Raw genomic sequence first — 12,236 nt, forward strand, 5'->3', positions numbered from 1 at the left:
CAGATTGGGTACAGTTTAAAATCCGGCCGTGCTCCTCAGCGCAGGATAAAGCAGGCTGTGGGATAAAGCCTCAACATGTGCCACTCTGCCTCGGGCTGGAACCGCCCAGCGTGCCGCCCAACTGCAGATTAAATTGCTCAGATGCCTCACGGTCCCCAGCGACCGTTCCACTGCGCCCCAGGGAGGATCGGCAAGTCTCCTGTGAGCACCTGGGAAAGTGCCTGAGATCGTTTCAACACCAAGAAGCACGAAGACGGGTGCGCAAGTATCTATAGGCCAGGGCAGAAACGGCACGGTCAGTGGGGCTGTGCACCAGAAGCCCTCATTTCTGAGCTATTTTATTCTTACTGTAGCACTGAAATTAGCTTCTGTACATGATTTCAGTTTTAGCATTTTAAATATGAAAACTCTCCAGCCACTGGATGATGCCAGAAGTGTCAGATTCACTTTCAGATTATCAATGCATTTGCACAGAAAGCAAAAATCCTACACCTCGTTCTGGGGCTACATTGCACTTAATCCTTGTTTGACACCTGGAAACATATTCATACATTCTCCTAAATGCCTCTCCTAGCTATAGGAGATAATTTGCATGCAGTGCGATTTCATCTCCTCACCTCTTCTTTCCCACCTTACCTTCAAACATGGTCATATTGACTGCGCGTTCCTCCTGTTGGAAAAAAAAATAGTTTATTATAACCAAAGGCTGTTGTAACATACGGACACAAGCTCTGCTTGCCCAACAGATCCATCTCAAGAGGGTAAGGATGGAGCGAAAGGGCAGACTGTTAGGGTTTCTGGGGTATCTCTGATGTAAACATTTTACTATTAAGTTTAAGTGGAGAAACTAATTGAAGAAAAGGCTTTATGCAGAAAGCCCAGTCTGGGACGGAGCCTGCCCACACTGGACTGCTCTGTTGCAGTTCAATGTGTTGGCCAAACTATGGGACTACACAACAGCTACCACCAAGCCCACAACATCCCGCTTACCCCTCAGCTACGCCTGCAACACAGACCGATCTTGCACCAGCATTTACATTAGTATCTCTCTTTTCGTGAACGTGCAGAGCAATCTGTTGAGCTTTCTTGGTGAGGCTTTTCAAGGTACGACTGCACTGAAATTGCTTGGAGGGTGCTACAGGCTGTTTAGGACAGAGAATCCTCGCAGAATTATTCTTCTCGCATTTTTCTCAAGCTTTGGTTAAACTTTCTGGCAAAGTTCAGGAGAGTTTCCAGGAGCAATGTGGGCTGTGGCTTGATGCCGCTGGTCTTTCTGCCCCAGCAGCTCTCCCTCTGGCTGGCTCCCACCTGGGAGCCAACTACCCCAGTCTTCATTTTTGCCGACACAACCGCTTGTGGGACTATGTGTAAGCTGATAAGGGAAGTCATGAAGTTTAATTTCTTCTCCAAAGTGGTTTATAAAGCCTGGATCAGTTCTCTCCGGTTCACAGAGCAGTCCCGCTGCCATCACATGGGGCAACTGGAAGCACAAAGGCAAGAACAGCTCAAGCCAGCCCTGTCACCCTGGGAAACGTATGGGGAAACCACGGTGTCCCCCAGCCACCCCAGTCCAGAGGCCAGGCCCGGGGCTGCAGTCACATGAAACATTGCTTCAGCAGAACCATCTTGAGAAGGTCCTCTTGCCATAGCCTGGAGCGTGGGAGTGAGCCCATCTGGACCCAACTCAAGAAGAAGGGGGTCACAGTGAACCCGGCTCACGTTCAGCAATCGGGTGCAGAGCCCGCAGGCGGTTGTGTCAGCACTACTCAGGCGAAGCAATACAAAGCCCAGGGCTTTGCACCATCTCCGCTGTCGGCACAGAGGATTGCGCAAAGGGTCCTTGCTTGCCCAGACCTTGGAGCATGTCCGTACTGCACCGGAGCCTGCAGTTCTTGTGGGTGAAGAAAACTGGCTGTCTGGAAGTTATTCTCCCAGTTTTCTAGTCGAGTAGTAAAACGGGTTTGCTATTGCGCTAGCAAAAGCCGATACAGGAAATATGCATCCTTGCCATTTCAGCGGGCTTTGACTACAACCTCCCCGCAAGGAATCAATCTATGTCATCATGTCTCCAACTCCACTAAATGGGAATCAGAAGCATGGCAGGGCATGAAACAGTTCTTCTCTAACAGGAGTTTGCCAAATTAGGGTTCTTCTTATTCCTATTCTCAAACTCACTGGGATACGTGGCTTTGTCCCCTTTGATTTGACGCAGGAATTTAAGGTCAGGACTCCATCATTGCAAGCGAGTACCACGACCACTGACTACAAGGTGCCTTGAGCACGGATGTGGAGTAAAGGCAAGTTTTTTCCATGTTCACGGTGGATCAGTGGTTGTACAGAGGGATCTTTGTTGAAGAGATATGTTGGCCCATCGGCATATGTGTCAAGAAGCAAAAAGGGGGGAAAAAATCTGTTTGGGGCAATGCAGAGGGCATGCTCTGGGAGTCAGGGAGACCAAAAAGCCAGAGTGAAAGGTGTAAATGGTTTTAAATGTATACAGATGACATCTGTGTAATTAATTACCCTGATTTAAGTTACACCAAATTTTTTTTGTGTAGATAACGCCGAAGGCTACGGTGTTATCTTAGACGAATGTTTGTGTCTGGAGATTCATTCTTACCCTGCCAATAATAAACCCTCCCCGGAGTTTCTGAAACATTAATTATAGTTTTGTAACGCACAAGTTTTGCAGCCAGCTCAAGGTAATTCTCTATAACACCGAGCTCTGACAGAAACAAATTAATCGCTGATTTGAAAACTAACAGTTGCCTACGCATGAGTGCTCAAGACTTTATTACATTTGTTATGTATAAATAAAATGGGTCTCACCGTACTTGCCAGCCCGCCTGCCTACATACACCCTCCGACATAGCTAGCACCTGGGAAGGACCAGTTTCCCCCAGCTAAAAAGCAAGCACCAACAATCTCAAGCAGGAGGAAGAATTAAAAGTGGAGATCTCAGACGCAGCTGGACATCGCTTGTGAGTATTTCATCCAGGGGCTTCCCTCACCGAGGTGCCACCAGGGCACAAGGGTTCCCACCAACGCTGCTCCCCGCTCCAGCCTCGGCACGTCCCGAGCACAGAGGGCTGCTTTGTAACAGCATCTCCTTTAGATCCACAGGTTTTGTCTCTTCCACATCAAATCCTTTAGCTCAGATCACGAAATGAGCCTAAAGGGACAAATTTAAACCTCAAAAAAAAAAAAAAAAAAAGGAGGAAGATTTTTTATTGCCAGATTTGTCAAGTTACCACATTGGACTAAAAATAAAAAAAGAAATGTGATTTTTAGATCGTACAGAAGAATATAGATTCTTCTTAGTCCTTTTCATGTCTCTGCTGTCTTGAGGAGTGTCCCACCCGGCCACTCTAGGGCTGCCTCTCTTCCTTGGCCATCTGGGATGGAACTAAATTCCCACTGGCATTATATTTCTTAATGAGCACAATCCTTCAAATTACCGTGGCTTTCCTGCAAGCCACAACTTGTTCAGGACTGTGGCAGATCTTTATGAATTGTGTGAGAAACGTCAGCTCTCTTACTAGATACAACTTACAGCTCCTGAACAGCTTTTCATAGTGATGTACTAAAAATACAGTTGCGATATTGCAAGTGTTTTCTCTTCTTGACTTCCTTTGCCCTTTTGTTGGTCTTGAGGGACCAGCTATCACCTCCAAAAGGAGAAAGGTGATGACACCAATTCAGAAATGAAGGAAGTGAAGCTACAAGTGTCAATAAAAAAAAGAAGAAATGTTTTGCCCATGGGACTGATGACAAGGAAAAAAAAAATTAACTACACGAGAAACAAATGCGGTAGGAACAATGCTGTACGTCCAGTACCAGGTGCAGATGGTAAAAATGTCATGTCACAGGAAAGACAAACTCAAGAAATACTTGTCTTTTGTTACGATGGGAGGGTGACATATTCACACCTGAACACAAAACGCTTCACAGCATCACAGAGTGGCTGAGGTTGGAAGAGACCTCCAGAGGTCACCTGGTCCAGCCTCAAGCAGGGCCACCTAGAGCCCATTGCCCAGGAACGTGACCAGATGGCTTTTGAACACCTCCAAGGATGGAGACTCCATAACTTCCCTGGACAACCTGTGCCAGCGCTCAGTCACCGTCACAGTGAAAAAGTGTTTCCTGGTCTTCAGAGGGAACCTCCTGTGTTCCAGGTTGTGCCCATTGCCTCTGGTCCTGGCTCCGGGCCCCACTGGAAAGAGCTTGGCTCCATCCTCTTTGCACCCTCTCTGCAGGTCTTTATAGACATTGATGAGATCCTCCCAAGCCTTCTCTTCCCCAGGATGAACAGTCCCAGCGCTCACAGCCTTGCTTCATACGTGAGATGCTCCGGTCCCTTCTTCATCTTGGTGGCCCTTCGTTGGGAGTCCCCAGTCTCTGCCGTAGTGCTGAGCCCAGCAGAGGACGCAGCTCTCCAGGGGTGGCCTCACCACCACTGCCAAATCCATCACTAACTGTGCAAGATCCTAAGCACAAACCACTACAATTAATTTTTTTTTTTTTTAACCGTAGGACTTGATAGTGCGTACCTGGGAATTTTATCAGCTAAGGAAGATGCCGAGCAATTAGCATCGACAGTCAATGAATACTAACGGCCTACACCAGCTCTGTGGGACTGGAAGGGCAAAAATCCAACGCCATTCGCACATCTGTGAAAAGAAAGTGATTAATTCCAGGTCAATTAGTCTAATCGTATGCAAATTCACATCAGTGTTGATGTGGGACACAATGAGGAAGGAGGTAAAAGACACGGAGAGGTGACGAGCAGCGGGTGCCGTTCTAGAAGCCAGGGTTTGGTGAGAAAACGTTAAAAAGGGAGAAGCGCGGCACCTCCGAAGGCGTGAGGAGCCGGCGGGGCCGCGGGACAGGCCCGTGGGGCGCCTCCTGTCAGACCGGCAGGAGCCACCCCAGGGGGGAAGGTGGGCTCGGGGCCGGCCCGGCCACCGGGACGCACGCCCGGCCCGGCCGCCGGCGAGGTTCCGTCGCCTCCCCGCCCCGGGCGACGGAGGCCGCGGCCGGGGCCCTGCGGGGCGGGGGAGGCCGCGGCCGAGGCGGAGGCTCCCGGCGCCGCCGCGGGCCCGGCGCAGGGCGGGGGTGGGGAAGGCGGGGGGGGGGAGGGGGGGCGGTCCGCCGTGCCCCGGCCCGGCCCCGCCCCGCCCCCGGCCCCGCCCGCCGCCGCCGCCGCCATGTTGCGGCCGTTGGTACCCGGTGCGGGGTGAGGCCTGCGCGGGGCCCCGGCGGCGGCGGGGCCCTCAGAGGAGCCGCCTGCGTGGGTGAGTGCCGCCCGGCCGGGCCCGGCCGCGCCGGGGCCCGCCCCTCCCGCTCGCCCTCCGCCCTCCCCGCGCCCTCCCGCCGGCCGGGCGGGTGCTGCCGCCCCGCGGGCAGGGCGGGCGGCCCCGCCGCCGGCAGACGGAGCCCTGCGCGCCCGCCCGCCCGCCCGCCGCACCGGCTCTTCCGGCCCGCGGGGCGCCCGCCGCCTTCCCCCCCCCACAGCCAGCCTCCAGCCCCGGCGGCGGCCCCGGGCACGGCTCCGGCTGCCAGCCCCGGGCCCCGCGGCGGCCCGGCCTGGCCCGGCCCGGCCCGGCGGCGCCGGGACAAACTAACTTCGGCGGGGCTCGCCCACGTGCGGCCGGGGGGCGGCGGGGCCGGGCCGGGCCGGGCTGTCAGCGCGGGGGCGGGCGGCAGGGCCCGGGCAGCGGAGGGGCGGCGGGTCGGGGAGGCCCCCGGGCCTTTGTCTCGGGTGGGTCGCGCGTGGGGACGGCGTGGACCGGGGGGTGGGGGGGCGACGGGGCTGCCACGGGCCGGGCGACCCCCGAGGCCCCCGGACCCGCTGGCACCGTTAATCCGGGACGCGCTGTGTTCCCGTACAGGGCTCCTGAAACTTTAATAGGTGTTAAAACACTGGGTCCCGTCTGCCGTTTGAAGCCTCCGGTTTAATCCTCCACCAGCTGCCGTTTCCCCGTTCCCGTACCCTCCCCACAGTCCTGACAGCCCCTGGGCGGCCGCTTCCCTCGGCAGGCTCGGCCACCTCGCCCGCTGCCAGTTGGCGTGCGCTCCCTGTGCTTCCTTGGCCCCTGCTCCTGACATCCCTGCCTTCCCAAAGTATTCCCCTGGCAGGCAAGCCCTGTCCGCCTCCCTCCTGCATCCCCTCCAGGAGACGCCTGCCTCTTCTGGACCTGTGAGAGCAGCCCCTGGCAGATGTCTTCCCTTGTACCTCACTGTTCTTTTGCAGATTCATCAATATTTATTATTATTATTATTTTCCTTTATTACTTAACCTTGGTGTAATTGCGTTTTCATGCCTTCCTATTAGGTGGCAATCTTGAACCTCCTCCTTGAACAGTATGGTACGCGCTGGTTTGAAAGCTGCAGAGGAGCTACTGCAGATCTCCGAAAGTCCTCCAGAATAGCACCGCTAGCGAAAGGTTTGTATGGCGCGTGTGTGGGACGCTGGTCCTGCGGTGCCTTTGCCCGACTGCAGAGTTTTGAAGCTCAGCCACAGCAGAAGGCCCTGGGGTTTCATGTGCAGCCTCAAGCGAGTTCAGAGGGTTTTTTTGGATGGCTTGGAGGCTTCTAGGTTCCCTGCCTCCTGGAGAAGTGTGCTATAGTGAGGTTAGTTTAGCGCATTGAAATACATGCGTTCTACTCCGTAAGCCCTTCTTCTTTGCTCGTTTTATTCACCTCTTCTATTGCTTTTAAAGTCTCAACCTCCATGTTTTCATAGGCAAGCAGAGAGAGAAAATTGGATTCCGAGCTTGGGTTCTAAGGCAAGTCCTTTGCACAAGAAGGATGGAGTAAGGATGGAGGTCTTTATTTTCAGCTTTCCTCACAAGCTAGTTTGCAGGAGGCTTTGACATAATTTCCTTTAAGACACTTTTTCTGTTTGTTATCTGAGAACAGAAATAAATGGTGTTTAGTCAAAACTTTAAATTTGTGTCATTTAAAAATCACTTCTTTCGGCAAGATGCTTACTTGGTCTTCTCTAGCATCTGGGTCCAATTCTGCTTTATTTTGAGAAAATGTAGCTTCACAAGTTTAAGATGCGATTTTGTGGAGAAATACTTGAGTAGAGACTTGCGCTCTCATAATAGCAAAGAGCATAAACTAGTCTTTTATAGGACTCAAGGAGGTACACAAAAGCTTCTTAAAATGCAAGGTTTCTTCAAAGAAAAGTATATTTTGTAATGCTGCAGGTACCTCCGATTTATTTTGTCTTGCATTTTAAAACACTGCCACATCTGAAGATGTGGATAGGTGTTCGAGAGTGAGAACGGAAAAGTCAAGCCTGATTGGCAAGCTCATTTTTCTCTATATAAAACTTGAGCATTCCAGGTTATGGATGAAATGTCTTCCTTGCAGAAGGATTTGTGTGCCAGAAATTTTGGGAGCCGAGTGGTGCCTAGCTCTCTCCCAGCTGGCACAAGTTTTCCCACCCAAAGGAAGGGGAAGTTTCAGGTCCACGCTCTTTGCCAACTGCAGTAATCTGCGATGTTTCAAAAGTCCTTATCAAGTGCTGGTGATGTGAAGCGTATGGCTAATCTTCTGGGCTTCCACGGACTTAACGCACAGCTGCCCTACCTTGCTGAGGGGTGTGATTGTAAATTATTGCACAGCCCTCTGTGGACATTCATATTTGTGGTCTAATTTAAGAACAAGAACAAGTTTAAGCTAAACCACAGCGAGCCACTCTTAAGCGAAGTAAATCTCCGCAGAGTGTTTTGCAGTAGATTAACCAAAGCAACACCTCCGGGGCTTGTCTGTAGGCATGGCTGAACTAAAGCTCAAAGACCAGTATGTCCTCTTGTTCCGCGCTGAAGTGATTTCTCCTGGCCCAGATCTGTAAATTGTTCTCCATACCAGCAGTCTGGCAGAAAGGGTTGCGCTTTGTTTGGTTTTAATGTGACGCTTGACAAACTTTTAATCCCAATTGTAAATAATGAAAGCAGCCTTAAATCAGTGGCCTTTTGGGAAGGTGTCAGACAGCTTCTTTCTCTCCCTCCGCCTTGTCCCAAGGTCCTCCTCTCTGCCTGCACCTCTGCTCCCAGCTCTTCCCCCTTCTCCTGGGCTCTTGCCACCCTCTCCGTCTCCCTTGCTTGCTGCTGGCTTTGGCAGCGCTAACGCAGCCCGAGTCAAGTGAGCGTGGCAGGGCTTACCTTGCCTGTGGGTGCTCCTTGCCAAGTAGGAGCTGGTGCTCTGCTAGTGCAGTTGACACTCTGGGTTTTTTTCTTCCCCTGCATACAGCATACATCAGTTCACATAAATTTGGGGTTTAAATGGAACATGTATTAAAAGAATGGCTTATTAAATATTTGGGAAGTCTATATATCACATCAACTTGAAAATATTTTGATTAAACAGGGGAAGACCAGTATCCTTGACAGTAGCGAACACAAATGTTCAAGTAATTCTGTGCTGTCAGTTTTCATTATGCATCTCATCAGAGCTTGATTATTGCTGTCATAGGTCTCTGTGGCGAGCCTCTAAGTCCCCACTTCCCTTCTGGAGGGCTTATAAAGAGAGCTGGCTGGGAACACCATTTCTTGTTATGATTTGGATACGATCCTTTATTCTGTCTTTGGGCAGTTTTGCCTCGCATCATTACCTAATTAAGGATTGCCCCTGTTTCAAATAAACCCTGCTTGGTTTACCGTGCTTTGAGCTGCTGTATTGAAATATTTACTGAAGACTTCTATTATTTAAATTGCTCTGGGGAGGGAGTCATCTCACTTTTCAGGCCTATTTCTCATGGGCCACCTGTTTACTCCTACCTTTCTTCCTTCAAGGAGGACTGGATTCTTGAGATGTGACAATCTGTTGAGAAATCGGCCGTGATTGTTGCCTGTTAGCTCTAAAGAAACCCCAACCAAACAAAAAAGAAACCCTGTGCTAATGTACTTCTGAATCTTTTTCTGTTGAGGCTCATGACAATGGCTGTTTTTGGAGTAGTGATGCATCTGACAGGTTGAAAAGATGTCCCCTGCATGAGCTTGGTGTCATTTAAAAGGTCGTGTTTGAACGAGCTCTGTTCTCGGGGACCCTGGAAGAAGGGGATGCTGTCTCCCACCACGTTGCTTGAAGCGCCAGAAGCAGCTCTGCCCACAACCCGGAGAGGGCAGGTTGTGTTGCAGGACAGGAGGGAACAGCTCCTGTCACTTGTCACCTGCCCCCACCAGCTCAAGCAGGATGGGACCTGAGCTTTTGCTGATCCTCTGGGCACAGCTGGGGCAGGAGAGGTTCCTTCCCTGCGATGCCCTGCAAAACGGCACTGTTGGGTTGAAAGCTGCGTTGAAAAAGTTGGGCTAATGTCTTTGTGTATAAACAGTCAATCTTGGAATAGTTAAAATGGAAGCTGCAGTGTCTGCCGCAGATATTTCTAGCCTTTGTACCCTGCTGCGTTAGCGTTTTGGGCAGTTGTGGTTTTTGTCACAGAAGATGTTTATGCAAATGAGTGTTACAAAGTTTGTCCTTGGGAGAAATGTACCTCACAAAGATTTTTTTCTTTTTTTTTTGCTTTTAATTGTAGCTTTCATCATGGGGGACATGAAAACCCCAGACTTTGATGACCTCTTGGCTGCTTTTGACATCCCTGATCCGACTAGCCTTGATGCCAAGGAGACCATCCCATCAACTGGGGAGGAGAATGAGAATCACCTGAAGTCGTCGGGAATTTGCATAGATGAGAATGTGTCCTTATCCCACTCTTTGCCTCCCTCTGATGCTCCTGTTGTGAGTGTGATAGTGAAGAACACGAGTCGCCAGGAGTCCTTTGAAGCAGAAAAGGAGGGGAATCACCTCGGGACTGGTCTGCTACACAATGGGTTTCGTGGGTCCGATCTGCCATCGGAGGCTCACGCTTTAGTGCATAATTATGGCAAATTTGAGTCAACTTTTATTAATGGCGACAGCTCAAGAAGTTACTCTGATAAACTGGACCAGTCCAAGTCGGAGCCTTTGCCAACATTTAGTCAGTTTAGCCCAATTTCCAGCCCTGAACCAGAGGACGCGTTCAAAGAGAACAATATTGGTGATAAACCGAAACATGCCCAAACTCCGTATTTTCCGCCGCCTTCAATGTATATACCGACAGGAGCTTCGGTACTGGATCATCTTAGGAAGGTACCAGAGCCTGAATTAAGCATGTTTGATCAATACTGTAAAAAGGAACAAAAGATGGAAATCCACTGCCAGCCGGAGAATAGGCTGGAAATGAGCAGGAGAGAACAAGACAAAGCAGCGGAGAGGTTTGTGGAGTCAAGCAAGGATTTGGTAGATACCAGTAGCTTTCTTGGAGAAGGCTTGGTGTTTGGAGACCTTCCTCACAATAATTTAGGGGAAAGTAAGGGGTCTGTGCCTGAGTTGAACATGTCTTCGTCGGTACCGCCTCGCCAGAGGTTAAAGCCAACTCATTCAAAGTTGTCATCCTGCGTGGCGGCGTTAGTAGCTCTTCAGGCCAAAAAGGTTGCATGTATTCCAAAAGGCGATCAGCCAAATCTTACCAAGGAACCTGGTCCTTTTAAAGACGGGACGAAGGGAAGTCCAAAAATGCCCAAGTCGCCAAAGAGTCCCCGAAGCCCCTTAGAGGTGGTAAGGAAGGCCAGCAAGCAGCCCGAGAGTCCTCGAAGCGTGTGCAGCGACAGCAGTGGGAAAGGCTCTCCTTCCATGGCAGCCAGCTCTCCACCAGCTATTCCCAAAGTTAGAATAAAGACTATCAAGACATCCTCTGGTGAAATTAAAAGAACTGTAACTAGAATTTTGCCAGAAAACGATGAGTTGGGCAAATCTTCAGAAGAGTCGCCTGTGGAAACCTCATCTGCTGAAGAGTTTATCAAATCATTCCCATCCCCTGACACTAGTGCAGTTATGGAAAGCGAGGCTAGCAAGAACTCAACCAAAAACGGGGCTGCTGTGGCTATCCAGCTGTCAAACGTAACGAGTCCTTACACAGACGGTATGAAAACAGATACTGCTGCAAACAGCACGTGTGCCGTGTCCTTATCTCCACTGCCAAACTGCGGCGGCGGTGCCATAAAAGTAGGTGTTAAGAGGCAGCAGCAGGGTATCGTGGTGCAGCCGTCCAACGTGACCACCTCCAGCCTTCTTCCCAAAGCTGTGCACTTGGCAAATCTCAACTTAGTCCCACATAGTGTTGCTGCTTCTGTAACAGCAAAGTCATCTGCGCAGAGGCGAAATCAGCCTCAGGTGACACAGATGTCTGTGCCACTGGTGCACCAAGTCAAGAAAGCTGCTCCTGTCATCGTGGAGGCGTTTAATAAAGTACTACACAGTGCCAATCCGGTGCCGATATATACTCCAAACCTTAGCCCTCCTCCTGACACCAGTATTAACTTACCTGCCTCCGGGTATTGTTGCCTGGAATGTGGGGACTCGTTTGCCTTAGAGAAAAGCCTGACTCAACACTATAGTAGACGAAGCGTTCATATTGAAGTCATGTGCACTCAGTGTTCAACTATGCTACTTTTTTTTAATAAGTGTAGCTTGCTTAAACATGCAAGAGATCATAAGAGCAAAGGATTTATCATGCAGTGTTCTCAGCTGCTGATGAAACCAATTTCCTTAGACCAAATGTTTTCACCTTCTCCTACAAGCTCTTCAGCATCTCTGGCTCCTCAGACTTTGCACTCTCCCTCTCCTTCGTGTAAGCCCAGTGCTGCTTCAGGAGGTGGGGTAGGAATTTCTGCTAACACTCAGCCAGCCTTGCCTCTCTATACGGACCCATTGAGACTAATCCGTCATGGACTTAAGTGTTTAGAGTGTAACAAGCAGGCGCAGGATTACGTTGCTTTAGCAGCTCATTACCAGAGAACCTCAGAAGATAATGAGAGACTGGTAAGTCATCATTTTAATGTTATTAGTTAAATCTCTCTGAGTTTAAAGAGATTGTCCTCTAGGGGAAAAAATAGGCATCGTAGTAGCAAATGAGTCGCTTTGCCTAAAAAAAGTGCTTGTGGGGAGGATTTGGGATACGCGTGAGCCCAGACATGTGCGCGTGAAGAGACGTTTAGTGTTGCTTGCTGGCCCACTTTCTACCCTTTGCCAGCAAAAAGAGGGTAGTAGGGAGACTATGGAGATCCTTGAGCATCAAAGGAAGGTGTTGGAGATCAAAGATCACTTGGATGATGCGTGCGAGAGTGCTGTAGGGGAGGACCGGTGGAGCATTACCTGGAACAGGTTTTTGTGCTCTAAGCGTGGCTAGA

The 12,236-nt window shown here is 50.4% G+C and overlaps 1 protein-coding gene across 2 annotated transcripts in view; it reads left to right on the plus strand.

The window, feature by feature from the left end:
• Positions 1–5,259: 5,259 nt before the first annotated feature.
• Positions 5,260–12,236, plus strand: part of ZNF592 (zinc finger protein 592) — a 41,861-nt gene continuing 34,884 nt past the window's right edge. For both annotated transcript variants that reach the window (XM_050903094.1, XM_050903095.1), the window contains exons 1-3: positions 5,260–5,294; positions 6,335–6,446; positions 9,545–11,868. In XM_050903094.1, coding sequence (XP_050759051.1) covers positions 9,553–11,868 — 2,316 coding nt within the window. In that variant the 5' untranslated portion in view covers positions 5,260–5,294; positions 6,335–6,446; positions 9,545–9,552. The remainder of the gene's footprint in view (positions 5,295–6,334; positions 6,447–9,544; positions 11,869–12,236) is intronic.

Source organism: Gymnogyps californianus, chromosome 11, assembly GCF_018139145.2.
Source record: "Gymnogyps californianus isolate 813 chromosome 11, ASM1813914v2, whole genome shotgun sequence".
NCBI classification, from domain to species: Eukaryota; Metazoa; Chordata; class Aves; order Accipitriformes; family Cathartidae; genus Gymnogyps; species Gymnogyps californianus.